The following is a 20,948-nucleotide window of genomic DNA, read 5'->3' as shown; positions in this document are numbered from 1 at the left end:
AAATTTTAAATTCCTTTACAAGCCCACAAACGAAAGTAAAGAAAGCCATCGCCAGCTGTTTCATGGACAAGCCGATGTGCATCCAAGTCGAGGCAATCCGCTCTGATGTGGCTTCTGCATTTTCGGTTCAAATCAGGCAGACCTCAGGGTATCGACCTTTTAGCAGAAAATTACGAAGTGGTGTGATTCTCAGAGATGTTGACACGAAAGTCACTCGTGCACAGCGTTACAATCGCCGTCATTCTGGGCCTGGCGTTAAACGCTTCCGCTGATAAATGCGAGATTGATGGGGAATACAACTACAAAGTCCTCTTCAAGTGAGTATACAAGCGTGTGAGTCATGTGCTTCTCTTTATCTCGTGACAGAGCTGGACGCGTAACTCGTTCGCATTTATCTAAAGGAACACTTTCTAAGGCCCTTCGCGCCTCATTTCTTTCGTTGCTGTGGAGACATATGTTAGGTGATAACGCCTCATAAGTTGCGTGGGGGGCGGGTTTGTTGACAGACCAAGTGTGTGCCGGCGCTCCGTCAATATGCGCGCCGTATGTACTACAAGCTGAGCTCTGATTTAAGAGTGCATAATTATTCTTTCTGGACTTTAAACCTGTCCGGGAAGCCGCATCTCGGGAATATGTCTCAACCTCTCGCAGATCATGTAGGGCGGCTTCGAAGTTGTGGATAAGGTAGCGTTGTGCCGTAGTTAGCGCGTTTGTTTTGAACGTCTCTGAGCACACCTGGCCGACCAGGCAGCGCTCCTTGTCACCACCAGAAGATCGGCAGAAGCCTCGGGTTTGCTGGACAATGGCTTGAATGTGGGCCCACCAACGAGCGCTGTAGCTGCCATCCTCGTCAGTAAAAGTTCAGTCAATCAATCCATTAAATCAGTCAGTCGATTAATCAATCTATGAGGAGTCAAGAGCATGCATGGATTCACTTTTAAGCTCTTTGCGTCCAGGCGCCAGCAACACTACGAACGCACTCAATCACTCGCCACCTTTTGCAAGCTTTCGTTCGTAGACCGGCTGCAAGTGTTTTTCAGAATATGTGCGCTTCTTATCTGTTCTCTTATCGTCGTGTGGATGGGCTGTTTCCGCCAAAAGGCGTACAAGTCAATCGAGCTGTCGCGCATAAAGTCCTTAGATCAGGTTTGCTTATCTGGGGGCTTTAGTCGCGCTGACTGAATGATAGTCACGTGGACCTTATTACATTTGTACTGGCGGTATCACCTGCTGCGGTGGCGCAGCGGCTAGCGCGCTCAGCTGAGCCCTAGGACGCGGGCTTAATCGGCCACTCTTCCATGGTGGCGAAATGAAAGACGCTGTTAAAAAAATTGGAGAGGACACTCCGCCTGAAGGGTATGAAGCAATAGCACAGCGGATTAGGCTTTCTATTCTGAGCAGTGTGACACCTTTGAAAGCATTTATTTTTTCAAATTAATGAATTGATCAATTACACACACTAAATTTGCTTAACTAGCATCATCAAACATTGGCTTTTCATGCTTGCATTTCGACACCTTTCAATCCCCTTTTCATTTTTATTTCTTTAATTAACTAATTACAATTATTTCATTAACTTGTCATCGCCTATCACACATCAATCAATCATCAATCACTAGAACCGCAGATTACCAGTATATGATCTTTTTCCGCAGCCCCCGATTATTTCCGACACGCTGTGCCGACTACTACCATGCCGATGGTTTTTCAACCGCATGAGCTGTATACGCTGTAACAAAATGTTTTCATGATCATCTGTGTGCTTTGCAGTATCAGAACTCCAACTAGTCAAAATTTACCCGTAGCCCTCCACTGTGGCATCCATCATGGCTCATGTGTCGCTCTGGGACGCTAAAAACCTGTATACCATACCATACCATACCATACCATACCATATCGTGCCATACCATATCGTGCCATACCATATCGTGCCATACCATACCATACCATACCATACCATACCATACCATACCATACCATACCATACCATATCGTGCCATACCATACCATACCATACCATACCATATCGTGCCATACCATATCGTGCCATACCATATCGTGCCATACCATATCGTGCCATACCATATCGTGCCATACCATACCATACCATACCATACCATACCATACCATACCATATCGTGCCATAAAGGAGGAAGCAGTGTAATTCCGTCTGCTTGGGCAACTCTAGAAGTAGCGCAAATACCTAGCCTGAAACGAACTCACTTTTTCAAGTCATATTAAAAGGTGCCTAAAACTCATGCATGCCCATGCTCTACGATTGTAGTTAAGACGTACCCAGGACCACGAAGAAAACCTTTTTATTGCTTTACAACATGTTTTATATTGGGGTGGTGGGAGGGGTAATGTCAATGCAAAAACTTCTACTAGTGCGAGCAAAGTCTTTCACATTGATGTGTGCTTTCTTTTCATATTTTTCTCAATATGCGACCTAGCACTGTCTGGAGGGCAGAAATAAAGGATCATTGCCTGAATTCGACAAGCAATTGTTCCTGGTACCTGCAGTTCTGCAATACTGTCCCTGTTAACCCATGTGGTATCGGGCATGCCTGCGAAGTCAATTCTGCTGGCTTGAGCCCAGTCATCGTGGGGAGCTCCCCGTCTCTCATTGCAGATGGTGAGAACGTGTGCACTAAAGTTTTACTTGTTGCTAGAGCAGTCAAATCACTTTCATTGCCCCTGGGAAGTGAAACTGGGAGTGGTGTACCTTCCCTACTATTGTTATTTCAGCATTGCATAGTTTCTGAGTGTATTGAGAGGTATTAAAAGTTAGCAGTCTCCTGTGATCTTTTTTTTTTTTTTTGTAGCTATGCAATTTTGTAGCTGCCCTTTTGCAAATTACAAATGCTACGTTACTGTGTACAGGGAAAAGTGCAACTGTGGCCAGTAAAAAGTTTGGAAGACTGGTATCAGTACTTGTACGCTTAAAGGTTGCGCCACAAAGTTATCTTGACTTCAAAGTTTTGTGTGGGTGCTCCTGTAACTGTCACAGAAATTGATCAAAACTGCTTCTCGTGCTTTTCCTTCTGTTTGCTCCCATGCACTACGGTGAATGCCTGGTGAGTGCTTGACAGCCATCCTTCCTCTCTTGAGTGTTGTATACCCTTTTTTTTAATACGCTGCTGTTGTCTTGCTTTTATTTTTACATTGCTGTTATTCTAGCTTTCGAATTGTCTGGCCAACTTCACAATTTTTTTTCCATTGCTACGCATTTCTCTTCCAGGCCCTACCAGATTTGTGGTCAAATACGAACCAGTCACTAACAACAAAACAAAGTGCCAGAATAAGGCCATCCAAATGAATGTGATATTTGAGTGCGACAAAACCAAGAGTATCGTTGTGGGCCCGGGCGCTGAACTCACAAAGCTAGAGTACAGTACGCTCATCGTCTCTCCAGATGGTTGCGAGGTAGGTACAACCTTGTGTGCAAAGATTGGTACGCTGCTGACTGTGGATGAAAGCAGGCTAGTTAGTGTAGATTTTGGCTTTTTGGATGTGTATTCTGGTGTACCACAGGGTTCTGTGCTGGGGCCATTGCTATATTTAGTTTATATCAATGACGTACTATGTGCTGTTGGAAATTCTGTGAAACAAACTATTTGCGGATGATTGCCTCATTTATGCACCTGTCACTTGTGAAGGAGATCAGATTAACATTAACCAAAACCTGCAGGCTTTTGCACTTTGGTGTGAGAAATGGGAAATGAAAATCAACTTCAATAAGACCGCATTTACCCATATAACTAATAAACGAAATATAATTTCTTTTCTGTACAGTATTGCAGGTCACGATTTGGTTAATGTTAGTACATTCAAGTATCTGGGGGTGTCAATTTCTCACAACCTAAGTTGGCACAATCATGTCGAAAATGTTTGTGCGGTGGCACATAGAAAACTGTGTTTTCTAAGAGGAAAGTTGGGGAGAGCAATGAAAGATGTCAAACTTTTAGCATACAAATCTCTCATACGGCGTTCCCTAGAATATGAATCTGTAGTATGGTCTCCTCGGCAGAAGATTCTTTCAACGGAAATAGAAAAGATTCAAAGATGTGCAGCGAGATTTATTTGTTCAAAATACAGGAAAACAGATTCGGTAACGGAGATGTTAAACTCATGTAGTCTAGAAACATTAGAAAAAAGACGTAAAAAGCAGAGATTAAAAATACTTTACCAAATCATTCACGGAGAAATTAACATCAATAAAGAAAAATATCTGCAGCCTCCAGGTAGACTAAGCTCCCGCCTTAACCACCACAAAGCGATTCGGCCATACTTGACACGAACTAACGTCTTTCGCTGCTCATTCTTTCCGGATGCTATTGAGCACTGGAATAAACTGCCCGCTCACGTTGCTGAGTCTACAGGTGTAGCGGCATTCTTGAATGCACTTGGGGATTCCGTCTAGGCATGGGATTCTTGTAGATGGGCGCGTAACTGATTGTCCAATATTTTTTGTATAGCAGGTGGTTCTACAGTGGTGTGAACTGTGTTGCGTTTCAATGCTCTCTTGTATTGTATGCTCAAAGAAGCTTGTTCATTCATGGTTATATATGCATTTTTTGTCTCTTCACTTTCCCTCCCTGTAATGACCCTCAAATGAGGGTTGACAGTATTCATAAATAAATAAATAAAATAAAGTTTGGTCTTTCTTGACACTAAACACAGATGACATGGACACAGGATCAGTGAAGCATACTCTGGTGCACTAGGAGCTATAATCACTAAGCATAGACAGATGGGTGCAAACGTTTGTTTTTCCTTTATTGCTGGACTGTCTTCACTTCTTTCTCTGCCAAGTGTCAGCTGAAAATGCTTTTCAGGAGATTAGCTTTCTTGTCAGAGTCCAATGGTTGGTACACTTATGCATGCATTGTCTGCACCCAGTTTTATTTAATATGCCTTGAGTGTTTTCCTTGTTGATGTCAGTTTCAGAAGTATGCCAGAATGACTGTTTGGAAGCTATGCTGTACCCTTGCATGTCTTACTGTGGTTTGCCAAGCCTCCTGGCCCTTGCAGTGGAGCATGCACAAATTTGTTTCCTCAGTTTTTAGTCTACAAGTTACCTGCTCTGCCCTTCGTATATATTCCTGCACGAAAATACTATCGTGAATAGTACTTCGGTTGCTCAAGAAATTTTGGCACATGTGCTTGACTTTGCATTTTGTCCTGTCTCCTGGGCTTTGTAGTTTGTTAATACTGTTTGCATGATCCTTTCAATCTAATATCGACTGACAGCGCCACACGAGCTTGGCTGCAACCTTCCTGACCCCATGCGTGTGAGCCTTTGGATGTGTGGCAGGACAACAGTTCTCTTCCTTTATGGCATTCCATTTTTTTTTTTCAAATTTCTGTTGTTCTTTGGTGTTGTGGACAGCCACTTATCCTTAGCTGCCAAAGTTGATGTTGCGGGCTTTTCTTTACCCTGTGTTACACAAGATTCACTAACAACCTGCATGAATGTGTTAATGACATTTTTTAGCAACTTTTATAGTCCCAATTCATACAGCAGCAAATAATCTCTTGCTGTTTGCCTAACATATATGCTTTTCTTGGCGGGTTAGTCAGGTTCAAGAACTACAGGTGGCTGTGTTCTGGCAGCACTCATTCATGAGGCTTTTTGTGCATTTCCAAAACTTCTTGCACATCCATGATGTTGTGCCATGGGATTTCAAATTGTGAAGCCATCCATTTAGCAAAAACTTCCAGTTTGCTGTGTAATGATAGGCTTGCACCAACTAGCTTGTGTTTTTTGGAACTATGTTAACTGATTCAGCATTCATAAAAGGGCCATATGCTTTGGTGCTGGCATGCTTTGTTTGCATATTGCTATACAGAGCTTTTGTGAAGGATGCCAATCAAGAGCTTAAGTCTCCTACTTTTGAAATACTTCATTATTTTTTGCCCTGCCTGAATTTTTACCAGTTGATACATCTCTCCATGTGTAGGGTATAGCCTACCGGGCATTGCCTGGTTAACTTACCTACTTTTTCTTTCTTCTCTCTCTTTCTTCCTCTCTACCCCTCTTGCAGCACAACATTACGGTGCCTTTCAACGGTGCCTGCCTCCCAACACCGCCTCCCGGTGGGCTCAGTGCAGGTTCCGTTCTGCTTATTCTGTGAGTGGACTTTGCTCATCATTGCTAGTCACTGTACCAAAGGCCTAGTTTACTCTGTAAAAGCCACCTGCGCGGCATCTCTTGAATGCCATTTGCTTATGACGTCATGGCATGCAAGCCCATTGTAAGGCATGTGTTGTTTCAGCCTTGAAAGCTGACACAGGTTGGCACATTGTGCACAGTGTTTAGGAACAAACTATGGCAGAAGCAGTAGTACTACTCAATGAAGTAGTATTTTGGTTATAGTTTTGGTATCCCTTTTGGTGGGGATAATAACTGTGGACTCACTTTTTGCAATGTGGCCTATCATTCTTTAGTGGCAAAATTTTGCTTTCAATACTTCTGCAAGTGTTTTCTGCCTTTCATTTTGCTTTAGCTTAAAGAATACAGGAAATGGCCTGTGTTTGAGGGAGAGTAAAAGCACTGAATGTGTGTAGACTGGCTATTGGCCTGTTGCACTCAGCGTCACTGAGCTCTGCATTGTGACGTCACATTAGTGTCTGTGTGACGTATCATAGAGTACATGAGCTGTACTTGCAGCTTTAAAAATGAACTGCATTACCATTCCATTGGTTTGCTGCATGCCAAAAGAAAGCGGAGTGGGAGGTCTTCATAAATGTGGGAGGAGTGAACACTTGAAAAGCACGCGAAAGAATGCAGTAAAGGAGACGTGTGAAGCATCACAATTTTTTAGTCTCGTTTCTGGAGCTTATTCTTGTTGCGGTGTGCAAGTGGTGCTAATTGTGGTCATTAGATGTATACCCTAGTCACTGAATGAGTAAACAGGAACATAATCAAAGTGTAACTTTTGCAAGATTCTGTTTCTTCCACTGCTCAAGAGGAGAACCATGCCCTTAGAGAACATTCATAATTTTTATTCTAGTGGAAATATCAGCCCATTGATTGGATGAGAGTTGCTTACTAAGATGAATATATAATCACACAAAATTTTATTGTAAGGTACAATAGGAGTACCTTTGATGGCAATTTTAAAATGTAGGAGTTTTCTTCCAGCTGCCCTTTAACACTTTGCAATGGAAGCAGTTGTTCCTACCACTCTGCCCCTGCCACCACCGCACCATTCTTCTTCTGTGGCCTACCACTTGTGCCTCTCTTCATCCAGTTCTGAATTAGGTTTACTGTAATGAGCTAGCCATAGTGATGACCCTTCATCTTTCCTGAGAAGGATGAATTTTTGTCAGTCAGAGGAGTTGTCACAACACAGTCTCAGGTTGGCATTCTGAGGTCGTACGCTTAATTTGGTGGAGTGCAGCAGTACATATGCATAAGTGCAAAGTGTCGTGTTTCTCCCCGTGCACTGGAGCTTTCAGAGTTTTCAAATCCGGTGCAGTGATGATGTCCTGTGCTGCTGCCCATCTGTACATGCCTCACCAAAGAAAGCAAGCCTCTATTGAACACGAGAGAAAATTGTCAGCCTGCCGTGTTGCCAAGGCTAGTTTTAAGCTTGTCCTTTTGGGGATAACTTGGCACCTTCTGGTGCTGGGAAAGGAACCGTACTGAATGTCATGTCATTCTGCTATGACCATGGCTTCCACAGTGCTACTACCATTCTTTGTGGCTCAAATGCATAGTGAACATAGGTTTTCCGCTGGACTGTGGTGGATTCTGAAATATACACGGGTGAACTCTGTTGAGGTGCCACTTTGGGCACGCCACTTTGTCTAGTTCGTTAACCCCAGTCAGAAAAAACAATTGGAACCAATTGGGCTTTCAACTGGTTTCAGTTGGTTCCATTTGGACTGAATGGGTTTCCAAATGGTTCCACTTTTAATGGTGTTCCTACTGGATAGTCCAAATAGAGTGCCAATTGGACCATTTGAGTTTTCAACTGGTTTCATTTGGAATGGTGTTCCAATTTGACAGTCAAAATTGACTCCAAACTGGACTAATTGAGTTTCCAGCTGGTTCCAATTGGAATTGGTGGTCCAATTAGACAGTCTAAATAGAGTGCCAGTTGGACACAGCAGTAGTCGAAGTGGTAGTTCACGTTCCCATTGCATACTCAGTTTAATCAGTCTTTGCCAACTGTTGAGCCCATTTAATCTTACCAATTGCACCCAATTGCTCTGACCAACTGTACCCAATATATTCATGTGAACACTCGCATATTTGAGAAACATGGCAAAACTAATTAGGTTATAATAAGAACTATCTGCAGCTTAATCTGCTGAATTTTTTACATCATTTATGCTGTCTGTGCAGTTGAAAATGAATGAAATAACTGCACTTAACTAGTAAGTGCCACTAAACCCATTATGGAAGCCCCACATATGGGATATAAAGAGGAAGCAAAAGTGTATTGTACACATGGGTATGTGTTGGGCTTATGTTAGGTGTGTGACTATTCTTGAGTGTAATGTATGACTTTTCTGATTTCCAAAAAAAGATTAGACTTGGTATGAGGTAGAATGTCTCAGCATGCAGTCCTCACAGATCAGTTTGTTTTTTTTGCACTTTAATATCTCTCCTATTGTGTAAACGAAATTAGCTCTTTAACGTTTGACAGTGTTAAACACTCCAAAGGCATCAAAATTCTTGAGCCTACTATTTCGTCTGGTGGTTACCATCTTGTTTAGGTAAAAAAAGATGCTTGAACTACGAGCTACTTTTTTTTTGTCTTGGAGGAATTCTGTACGCCGGTCCTGAATGTGGGCAGAGCTTCACTGCAGACTTCGGTTGTGTGTGACTGTCGTGTGTGTCCCTCCGCTCCTTGTGTGACCGACCTGAACTGTGGTGCAGGTTCTTTGTGGCTCTCCTGGTGTACCTGGTGGGCGGCATCCTGATCAACCACAACAACGGGGCTCGCGGCTGGGAGATGGTGCCCCACCACCAGTTCTGGAGCGAGCTGCCCGCCCTCTGCGTGGTCTGTTTTTCTCTGGTCGAGGAATCTGTCTGGACAGTGTGCCTGCCCCAGTCCGTCAAGGATGCGGCTGTCATATAAGGCCGCGCATTCAGCGTTGAGCATTCCAGAGTCCGCACAGGGAGAATCGGAGGCGTTTCTGTTCCTAGTTGCCCAGAGGCCGTACAGCTGTTTATGACAATGTTTTTCTTTTTGGTGTTTCTCCGGATTCCAGCTTATACTTCCATTCGTCCCATAATAACCTTTTCTTATTTCACCATCAGCTTATGTTCAGCCTCAAACTGTGATATGTGCTGCACCAACACTCAGCAAATGATCTAGCGGATCATTAGTCATTGGGATGTTGTGCTGTGGTGGCCTGAAGCAAGCGAATTGCTGCTGCTTCTTTGTGAAGGAAACTAGTCCAGTCATGTTGAAGTTATAGTAGATCCTATGGTAATCCGTTGGGTACAGGCGGCACTGACTTAGCAATGTTCTGTTCCATTGTGTCCTAATCGATCTCACATTATATACTTTTTTTCTACTTGAGGTCTTCAGTTTTGTGATTATCAGTCCTGTGCACCACTCACACAGCCCTTTTGCTGGCCAGTATCTATTTTAGTCAATGTTTTCATTGCTATGACATCATATTATGAATGGTGCATTGGACATTCTTTGTGAAGCTTTTAAAAGGGGCTCATAGCATCAGCACTGAAGGCCTATTGTCATTCAAGTCTCATTTTGGCACTCTGTTTTTTTTTAATGCTTCGATTTACCAGTTTTAGCTTCAATAGTTGCATTACTTGTTCCAAGCGCGTGCTCTTCGTGACCATGCACTGCTGTTTCTGCTCTTGGCATGCCGATGGGTGCTTTTAAGTATATTTTACTCTACACTTCCTGCTGCCTTCTCATTTTTTGTGTCCACAGTGCCATTTTCCTTGAACTGTTACAGAAATCGACTTCATTCAGGGTTGTCATCGTAGAGACTGCTATATGACCTGAGGCTGTGGTTTCTTGAATTCCTGCTTTGGTTTTTTAGCTCTTGTCTTCCGTACTTAGCTCTGGGTTACTTGAGCAGTTGTCTAGAAACCCTGAGTGCCCTCTGCTATGACCAAACTTCATTTGGTCTGGAAATCCCCCCATTTTTTTTGCTTTGTCTGCCTACTGCATTCCATCACTTCCAAAATTCTGTGCTGTTTTTCTGAGTAATGCCTCTTATGCTTAGGCATAAGAGGGAGTGCACCCTAATGCTATGTGTCCTTTAAAAGTTCTAGCGTTGCCTAGGATTCTATAAAAGTAAAGGTAGCATTATACAAATGCTTGAGGTGAACAAAAAGGAAAGAACACCTTGTACTAAGTGGTCTAACTGTAGTTACACGCCATGTAGTGCTTATGTGATATTAGTAGCCATAATTTACTTACACACTATCAACTTGGGGTTGCACGTGAGCCCCTTACTGCGGTTTTCCTCAACTTCTATTAGGCCGACCATCACCGGTTTGTTGTTCGCTCCGGGTTTTATTTGCTTCCACTCAGTGGTATGCATGCATGTTACTTTTGCATATCTGCTTCTTTTCCTTTTCTTTTTTTCTGAACTCTCTATTTTCGCAGTTTGCAGGAGGCCACAAGCCTCTTAGGGGCTGCCTGTACAGGGCTTGTTGTTTTACTTTCTTCTTTGTGTTTGTTTGGCACCTCATTTTTTAGTATGTGGTTATGAGGAAAGCTTCCATCTACAACTATCTAGTCATTTGTTATGCATGTTGCACGTATATGCACATGTGCTTCTGGCTGCTACCAAGGGCTCGGCTTTTCTTCTTTGCGCCACACACAAGTGTGGCCTGAAGGACAAGTGGTTAGAAGAAGACACGGCGGTTTATGGTGTTTGTTCTGCTCATATGGCTTTCAGTGTTATAGTATTTCCTAGAGCAGTGAGCTTAATGTTGAGTGGTAAAAAGATATGAGACATTTTCTTGTTCATTAAGTGAATGCATTTCACCAAGTGGGTTATAATTGTTCATCTCTGCAGCGAAATTTTGATCAGTGTTGTTGAGTGTCAGAGTAAATATTTGTGGAATAGCTTTCTCAGGGCCTTCCTGCTGTCTTTGAAGGAAGTAAGGAAGTGCTCGACATACTGTTTGGTATACTATACATGCTCTTGGAACACACACGACACTTTCTGTTGACATCTTGAGGCCTCCCCTCTGGGCTTTGTCACCGTATTTCGCTTCACTTCAGAGCTGTGCTGTGGTGCCACCTTTCTGCTGGGAACTTAGCAGCTGTGTCTTTGGGTCACATTAGCTTCCTCGTGTCTGTGATGTGCACACTTGTATTTGCCTAATAATTGGCTTAGTTCAAGTTTTAAAGCAGTTTTGAAGTGTGAGGCAGCTAAGTGAAGGAGGGAACATTGATATATTCTTGTGGTTCATGATTACCTTGCTTTAAACTGGACATTTCCACTCTGCATTTTAAGTTAAGGGATACAAACCTCTAAAGGGCTTGTTTTCACTTCATTTTAATGAGTGGTAGGGTTCTGGTTCCATGCACAATTGTTTCCTGTCTCGTTTTCTTTCTGGCAAGACAAGAAACAGCCATTTCAAGTTCAACGAGGCTAACCCACTGCTTAAATAGCTTAAAGTACCAGAAGTCACTTGCTGTAGATTCTGCAGTGTCATTTGTCAGGCACATCGGTCTGCATGTCCTAGTTAAAGTACAAACTGCAGTCAGTGAGTGCATTTAATTTTTTTTTTATTGCGTACAGTCGTGTGTTTAGACTGTAAGCATGTTACAGTTTTTCTTAATAAAAATAAGAATGGAAGCTAGTATCTTTGTGTTGTTTCTTTTGTGGGAGCTTAGTGTAAAAAGATGGAAGATTGCTTGGCAGTGCTTGTTTTTTAGTTTCGTGCAAAAGGCTGCACAGTTGCCTCAGCTTTGATGTAGTAGACTAGCTACATTCAAAGCTCACTTTGGCCTTCAAGTGATTAGTTGGACTCAATTATAAAATGCATACTTCTAACTGACAAAGTGCGACTGAAGCTTTCTGGTCTCATAGAAATCTTTTTGAGTAATGTTCACGGCATTCACCTTAATAGTCTTTTGGCAGCATTTCTACACAATACGGAAAACTTTTGTAAATGGTACATCACTTTCAACAATAACCAGCGCTTCTGACCAATCGTTATGAGAGTTTTATAACATGTTGGAGCTGAATTGGGTTCGTTACATCTGGAGTGACCATGCAGAAGGTAGCATGGTGCACAGGTGACTGCAATTGTTATGTCTCCGTGCTAACATTATCAAATGGAGCAGATGTGAGGCTAAACACCTACCAACATGTTCATGCAGCCTGTGGTAGACTGGATGCATGAAGGTTAAGAAAAAACTTATTGAGTTAGCTTTGAAATCAAGAGTGCAGATGTGGTAAATCAATAGCATGCTCATGAGCCTCAGTGTTCAGTGTCAGCACTTACCTGGAGTTTACTCTTCTGAATACTAATCCCAAGATGCTGCAGTTCATCGGATGTGTTCTTTCCACCTACGTGACTAAGCTTACAGATTAAACCTACATTTAGCGATAGCATGGTCATGGCTCTATTAGGTTCTAGACCATATACAGCTTCGCGCTCAAAGCTAATCCAACAAGGAAACTGACGCTAATTGGACCATCATAAAGAAAAGCAGCGAATGCATATCTCAACAATTATGAATCACTTCAGAGCTTTTCCTTTGTGCATTTCTCATATATTTCACTCATTCATATGTCAAAGCAGTTATTTGCTTTGAGGTATATTTGTGGAAAAGTACTTGCACACAAGTTAGGTGAAGATAGGCACGCTCATTTTGCAGGTTTTCTCTTCAACATTCAACTTGCATTTGATGCTTTCAGAGCTTGGTTGCTGCCATTGTAGTAATTTGCTGCCGATGTTAAATCTTCAAGGGTAATGTTCTCTTGATTTGTAAAGCATTTGTGTAACATTGTTAGCTACTTGATGCTGGCACTTAGCTTTAGCAGTTTGTCGCATTATTTATGTTGCATTGCTCACACAAATAATGGACTGCTAGTGCCTGGTGCAGAACTTAGAGTGGACTGAATGACAAGTACCACTGTCTCTCCAAGCAGACATCTGGAAGCCAGCTACAGTCATAAATGTCAAATTTTAATCCCATGATAAAACATGGTGCCAAGCTAGACCGCTTAAAGCCTCCTTGTTGACAGTGACATTTGGGCTCATTTCAGAGCCCCTTAGTGTGCAACAAAGCAAGCTTCAAGCGAGAGTAGTGCACAAACTAGAGGCCTTGTTGAAAGGCTTTCTTCTTAGTGGATTCACTACCAGATGCATTCAGCACCCAGCATGTGCATTCTGAAGCATGCCATCAATGCTGGCTTGTGTTTGCAACTGTGTTCGACTTTATGGGATGATCATGCACAAAGAGATCTCTGGAGTCTGGTAGCAGGTGAAGTAATTCAGTGTTGCTTGAGGCTAGACACAGCTGCACACCGTTTAGGAGAAACACTGCGGGCCTCTTTCACATTTCTGCATGCCATTTGTCGCACAAGCGTACTGCTCAGCACATTGTCCTGCTGTTCGAGCTTTTTGAGTAGTTTTCATTTTTCCTTTGATGACAACACAACTCATAGTTGGCGGCATTTTTTGTCTGAATACGCAGGATGGCTGCGTCTTCTTTGTGAAGTATGTCACCTGCCAAGGCGGCCCGGTCAGCGGAGGACTGATGGGAGGAGGCGGTGGAAACAGAAGCTATGACAATATCTGAAGATGATGCCGTCCATGTTTACAGAAGGGGCTAGAAGTTTTCCAATTGCGAATTCATTTGTGAGAAGCTGCTGATGAGTGCTCCGGCAGACCGACTTACGTTCCCCGTGTGACAAATCTTTTGCGAGATTGCCAGTCGACACGTCTTGGGGGTCACCCGTTTGCTACATACTCGTATCTGTACTGATTGTTTTTGCACTTCTGTGTTGCCTCACTCACTGCTTTCGCACCATTCTTAAGAGTTCACTGGCAAGTTGTGTGTGTGGGCCTGATGAATACAAATGCACATTATTTTGGGAATGTCGGAGAGAACTAAAGAATATGCAATATTTAATACCATGCGCCGTACTTGTAGTCATCCGAGATTGTTTTTTTTTAATGTGAAATACATCTAAAGTGTGTATGCTGCAAACCAACTTGCTGTGTTGTTAGATTTTCGCAGTTTTGATGCACGTTCCTTGAAGTTCATTGAGGTGGCCACAGTTAGTTATGCAAACGCGATTTTTTTTCTTGCGTGTGTTTGTGTGTGCATGCACAGTCTTTGTGTGACTGCTTTAGTGCAATGTTACAGAAGTGTTATTTTCTTGCATCTCTTGGGACATGACCTCCCAGTAGTCAAGTGCCTTTGATGGAAAAGAATTATTCTTGTGCAGCTGTCTAGCCAGTTCCTAGGTGCTGTCAAGCTGTACAATGTTCTCTAAGAGGTGATGTGGCAAAAATAAAAACTGTTTTGTTACCTGTATACACAAGCAGCCCTGATTCACTTAGCACCGAGCATCTGCCTGGTTAGTTAAATGCTTGAGAGATGAAACTTTTCTTAACACCTTGCGTAATAATAGTCATTTTAATTATTGCATCTAGATCATACCTAAATGTATTCAACACGGATGCACGTGCAGTTCAAAACTGTGAAATGTAGAGGTGCGTGAACATTCAAATTTCAAATGGTTAGCAAATTGTATTTGCTACTGATTTAGTTCACATCGCATTTTTACTGTTTTATATGTTGTAATTTGTTGAACATTCTAAAATTCCAGATTTTTCTTAGTCTGAACTCTGGTCCAGACGTCGGCTTTTTTAACGGCATTCACTTGTTTGATTTACAGGATTTCACACCTGTGACAGCTTGCTCCTCCACGTGGAGTTACTGCCAGATCTTGGAAAATGCGCTCGCGCACTACTGGTAAACCTTCAATCTGCGTGTAGCTCTGCACTTGATCGACCTCGCACACCAGAACGTGTTGATGGCCACATTGAGCTGCCACTGATTTAGACTTGGCTGCTCCTCGCTGACGGGTCGGAAACGAATTGCACCACCCCTGGCTTTGGCTGGTTTGCGAAGACGCTGGCGAAGGGAGGGAACTGATGATAGTGTCCGTATCGCAGTGAAAGATGACAAGGCGCTTCAGAAACAGCCGCCGAATGCATGCGCTTCTGTATGTGCATTCTTTTCGAAGCACTTTATGGAAGGCTTTGCACCATGGATGAACATTTTTTTTTTCCTCTCAAAAAATGTTGGTCTCCAACTGCACAGAATGAGCTGATATGGGTACCAGGTCACCAGAGAATTAAAGAAAACAAGTGTGCACACGCTTCAGCCCGAACTTTCCTTCCCCGGAATCCTTCTACGTCCTCCCTTAACGATTTAGGCTGCTCCTCTCTGTTAACATACTCAGAGATGCTACAGCATTTGTGTCTTGAGAGATGGACACTCCCGAGGCCCGCTATAGATCTTAATAAATCAGAAGAGTGTCACCTCCGACGGCTACAAACTATGTCGTTTATTAATCCAACTATGCTTCACGCCATTGAGCCCCGGTCCTTTTTGGCGAAGTGCAAATTTTGTGGCCAGAAGGCAAATTTATACCATATGGTATGGGCCTGTCAGAAAATAGCAGTACTGACATAATAAATCAGGCAACGTGGGATGGCTGGGAGGTGGTCCTGTCCAACTCGGACCTCGAGGAACAACGAGCCCATGCGTAGAAAGAGCAATTGCAGCATCTTTTACCAACGGTGTCCTGGACTAGGGCCCCAATCAGTCTTCCCATAAACCAAGCTGTTTTGGTTTTCAGTAAACATTTTCATCATCATCCATCCCAACAAACACAAAACCTCCTCAGAATCTCAAAAATAACCCATCGGGACATTTGGAATCTCCCCATGAGGTGCTCATTTTTCCGAACACATCCAAAAAAAACATAACCACGACTACCTGTGCCCAAAAAGTTGTGCATCCCAGGGAAAAACCCCAAAAGTCAGCGCTCGATTTCTCTGCTCCGGTTCAATAAAATTACTCCTCCTTTTTCATGCAGCCTTCAGGCTTCAAAACATATGTGCCAAAAGTGCCAAATTTCAGGCACATATGTACGTGTGAGGTGGTGTAATGCAGCTGTCCACTTGTGTGAATGTGTGCTGGCTTGGCAGTCCTGCAATTGCCTGCTTACATGAAATGCTTAGCATTTTACACAAAGAAAATATGAATTCAAAGTCACCCTATGCTGCCCATATAAGAGCAAATAGCAGCACCATATATAATTTATTTCAGTTTACTAGCTGTGCTCTTTACATTTAAATGAAAAACAGCAGATGCATCGCAATCAACACCAAACGTCCTGAGGACATCCTCAAATGGTCAGCAATAGCAGTGCGAGCATAACACAAACTATACTGCTGCCACAGGATGGCTGGGCGATGGTGAAGTAGGTTAAAAGGCTAATTCATGGGCATTCGCAGCTTGAGAGTGGTGGGTGTCCGAGGGTGCATCAAGCCTATGACCGCAGTGGAGGCCTCGCTGCCATTATTAACAGCACGCTGCTGTCGTCGAAGGCGCTGAGGAATGCAGAGTGCGTGCTAGGAGTCGCCCACTGTCACGAACTCCGCCTCAAAAGCGGCATCAGTAGGCCAAGAAGCTGCGCAAAGGACTTGCGATGCGCCGCCGTTGCATCCGAAAAGAATCGTGTGGGCACGCCGAGGTGCGTGGGAAAGCTGGCGTCAATCCGTAGCTATGAAGTTTACGACAGCTCAGCGATGAGAGCAAGAGCTGCCGCGCGCGCGCTGGAGCTTGCGCGCGCGAACGGCTGGGGGCTGCGCGCAAGATGGCTTCCGTTTAGTGAGGAAGCCGGGCGAGCGACGGGAGGCCATTACTGCACCTCTGCTATATAGCGGTGCAGCGTGGACTGCCGATAGTCGGAGATGCCTGGAGGGACCGCCGCACCGTGCTGAAGTTCGGTGGCAGCAGGGGAAACGCTAGAAGACGGGCACACCGGTGAACACCCTTTCTGCCTCGCGATGAAAAGGCAGACAGCCGCCGCCTGCATGCAGCATGGAGCCGACGGCACACGTGCGAGAAACGCATGCGCCGAAAGAGATGCGGGGTTAACCGCTTCTTTCAGCTATTCGAACGAAACTGTTGTTTGATCTTTCAAAACGTTGAGTGCAAGAGCAAAACTGCAAGAGCAAAACCTTCTCTCCGCGCAGCTAGTCGTGGCGCGAGGGAGAGAGAAATGAGATCGAGCAGTTGAAAAATCATTGGTCCGGAGACATTATACCCAGACACCTTTCTGGGAAAAACGTTTCTAGACCCTTAGTGAGAGCACTGCCTTTTTGCTGTCCTAGCTGCCTCTACGGTATAGAAAAGTTGAAGTTGAAGGTTTATTAAGGAATTGAAACAAAATTACAAGCGCATACAGCGATAAATGTTGTACTGGGACTGGGACATTCCATTCTTTTTGGGCGCACATAGGGAAGTACGTTGCTTGCTGGGATGCTTTCCACGAAGGAGCTACACGTGACCCCCGTCACGCTTTTAGCAGCGCCATCGTGGGATGGTGCTATGGGGGCTGGCGTCTGAGATGGCGAAGCACGGATATGAAGCAATAGTGAGGAAGTAAGACTTTCTGACGTGCTAGTTGGTCAGAACTTGGTCACTTCTAAGAGATCGGAGGGACTCATGGGCAGCATAAAGCCCCTACATAGCATTTTCTGTCGACTATTAAGGGGCTTTAGGGCGCAGTGATAGCGTGAACATTGCGTGGCGGATGAAGTCAAGTGAAAGGGTGAGAAGGAGGAGGAGTGCATGTGCGATGCGGTTATGTGCTTGCTTGGCGGCCCCGCGTTTCGATGGAGGCGAAACGCAAAAGGCGATGTCAGTACACGTTTAAGATCCCCAGGTGGTTGAAACAATTCCGGAGCCCTCCACTACGGCGTCCGTCTCCCACTCCAATCTCATATCCCTTATATGCAATCACGGTGCGGTTGAGATTATGTCCATCGGGAAGTGAGACCATTACTGCGCCTTTTTCTTTCCTCAATACCGTTTTTTTTTTATTAATAATTATTCCGGAAGTACAGGGCGGACTATCAAAATACCCTCATTCCCCCCAAACACTTCATCAAGCACGAGAACGCACAACTCTGTATACTACAAACACACTGATCACAACTCCACAAGTGGTACCCTAGACACGGTGGAAGAAACATTCTTCCACAGTGATCCCAACTCGTCAAACTAGTTTAAGCACAATTTCTAGTTCCAGTTGACTCCGAGTTGACTCCAAATGGAACTCAGCTGGGAACCAGTTGGAATCAATTGGGAATTGTTCCTTAAATTAGTTTGACCAATTAGGATTGTCGCCTTCACAACAGAATGCCTTCACTGCGGGATACCCAGCCACATCCTATCACGTGGTATTGGCTTGCTAAAACGACCCCAATATACCCCCGTCCCGTCTCTACATTACCAGTTTCTGTGCAGGAACTTTCGTGTCCGTGCAAGACCTGCCTACCTCTGTTTGTAGACGGCGTAAACATGCATTTAACAGGGCCATTTCAAACGCACAGTACGCAACGCGTCGTTTAGCGCGAGTAGCGCACTTGGTACGATGCCAGCAAGACGTATGCTCTGTACTATTGTGTTTTGGTCTCTCTCTTCTAAAACACATTTTCCGAACTTATCCTCAAATTAAGCCGCGCCATGAATAACAAGCGTTAAAAGAGGCTTAAAAATTGGAGGAGATACTTAAGCTAGCGTTAATGGGTTCAGGACCATATGTGGAGAATGCCATATGTGCAGAATTGGTCATTCTCGACTTTACATTCATAGATCCCTGGGAGTACCCTCCTGGCGCAGTGGTGCAGCGGTTAAGCCATGCGCCTCTGCACTGCGGTGGCAAATGCTGGTGGGGCTTGTGAGACTCAGTTTGCTCTTCCCGAGTAACCTCTCGTGGCCAATCACTGTTAATTTAACTATGGTGGGCAGTTTGCTCAAAATCCGATGGGGGCAGTTTGTGATGACGCCACAAGGTCACGTGACCTAGCTGGCCCACCTAGGTTGCTTCTCCAGGGATTTTTCGTCCACAACACCGCGACAGCACCGGATTTTCCGCACAACGGAAGCGTTAGCGCTATCGCATTAAATCGTCAGTTAACTCGAAACATCCGGTCAGGATTAAGCCCAAGACAGGTGCTAATTTTCATGCCGGCATTCAGCATTCAGCTCAAGGCTCATTTTCGGGTATAAATCGGGTTTAACACGATTTTCGCGAAAACCGTTCGAAGGGCAAGAATCGGGTAAAATCGGGTTTTATACCTGAAAACGAAGGGCCCTATTTGTATAGTTTAGGCTGCACCGTTGTTCCTTCATTACCTTTTTTCACTCCGGGCAGAATAGTCAGCCAGTCCTCCAAGGGTAACTGGCAGACTGCGACAGCTGCGGTACTGAATATTTTAAATTCAAAGCAGGAGTGTCAAGAACATGCAGTCGTAATATCTAGTGTGGGGGGTAAGGCTTTAGGACGAGCGATAATAAAATATCCTGTAGCAACAGTATAATCAAAGCTGTATGAATAAAACTTGGCACAAATAACGCACAGGAGTAATATTACAAAAATTCTAATAATCGCGATAAATTACAATTTATTTTTACATTCATTACGAATGCAGAATTGAAAAATTGTGTTTTGAAGAAAGGAAAAATGGCGCAGTAATTATCTCACATCTCGGTCGACACCCCATCCGCGCAGTAAGGGAAGGGAGGGAGGAAGGTGTGATAGAAAGAAGAAAGAAAAGAGGTGCCGTAGTGGAGGGCTGTATGAGAGGCAACAACAACAACAATTTCGACCACTTTTACAAATTTGTCCCTTTTTGTGAGAGATGGCTTGCAAGAAAACGCTGAAACTAGCAATGCGAAAAAGCAGACTTATAATACAGAAGGGAATCTAGAATTATAAGGTCGAGCAAAAAATTCAATTTTCCATCCTGATAACGAATAAGTTCTAGAAAAAAATAGTTTTTGCTGCAGCTGATAATTATATTCACACTTCTGAAACGTAAATGAGCCTTTCCGCATTGCTAATTTCAGCGCTCTGTTACAAGCCATTTCCAAAAAGATGAAGGTAATGTGTAAAACAAACAAAATATAGTAAATTATATTGCAAATTTAACCCTTTTTTGGAACTACTACTTCTGCGCATTACTTGTGCAAAACTTCATTTGTGTAGCTTTGATTATATCACTGCTACGGAATACTTTATTATCACACCTTCTAGAGTCTGACCCACCTTAAAAGTAGTGTTTGTTTTTATAATAGGACGTTTTGTTTATGGCATACTGTTGCCACCGGTGGCGGGCATCAGAAAACATCTAAGGCGCATTAACTGGCAATTTACTAAAACCTACCAGTATGACAGTTAAGCGCTCGCAGTTAGAGATTTGTAGCTAGCCTTTAGTTGTAAACATATCGGATTTTAGGTTTTCGGAAATGAGATCTTCGTTGGAGCTGGAGCACAAGAAATTCCGACTCCTCCTTCTTAATTGTTAATCCTTTTCGGGACTCTCTACCCTACAAATCACCTTTCTTTACCCAGCGATATCATTCGTGCCTATTTTTTGTTTTAATTGGTTTTTCTTAAATTTTCCCATGGGTTGGCCGCTTTTCTTTTCTTTTCAATTGGTTTGCCAGCGATAACCTCTAGTTTGGTGCGGGCTTCATCTTACATTTTTCTTAGTTCTTTTTTTACTACTCGAGAGTTTACAATAAAGGGGCCAAGTGAAATATCCCCTTCCAGTTAATCATCTCCATAGTTAAAATCTCTGCCACCGCCGAGAAAACGTCCTACTGACACAAAAACCTATCTTAAAACGTTGGTGATAGTCTGTGAAACAGCCTGTAGGCTTGCGCAAATTC

The 20,948-nt window shown here is 43.7% G+C and overlaps 1 protein-coding gene across 1 annotated transcript; it reads left to right on the top strand.

Moving 5' to 3' along the window:
• The first annotated feature begins 83 nt into the window (after positions 1-83).
• LOC149365045 (uncharacterized) lies at positions 84-14,504 on the top strand. Its single transcript, XM_089575122.1, has 6 exons — positions 84-317; positions 2,454-2,635; positions 3,242-3,426; positions 6,048-6,133; positions 8,894-9,017; positions 13,659-14,504. Exons 1-6 carry the CDS (start codon positions 196-198, stop codon positions 13,761-13,763), a joined length of 804 nt encoding a protein of 267 aa, XP_089431248.1. The 5' UTR covers positions 84-195; the 3' UTR covers positions 13,764-14,504.
• Positions 14,505-20,948: the final 6,444 nt, after the last annotated feature.

This window comes from Amblyomma mixtum, chromosome 2 (assembly GCF_055824585.1).
Source record: "Amblyomma mixtum isolate Tamu chromosome 2, ASM5582458v1, whole genome shotgun sequence".
NCBI classification, from domain to species: domain Eukaryota; kingdom Metazoa; phylum Arthropoda; class Arachnida; order Ixodida; family Ixodidae; genus Amblyomma; species Amblyomma mixtum.
The sequence above is the reverse complement of the archived record's forward strand: the minus strand, read 5'-3'. Positions and strand labels throughout refer to the sequence as shown.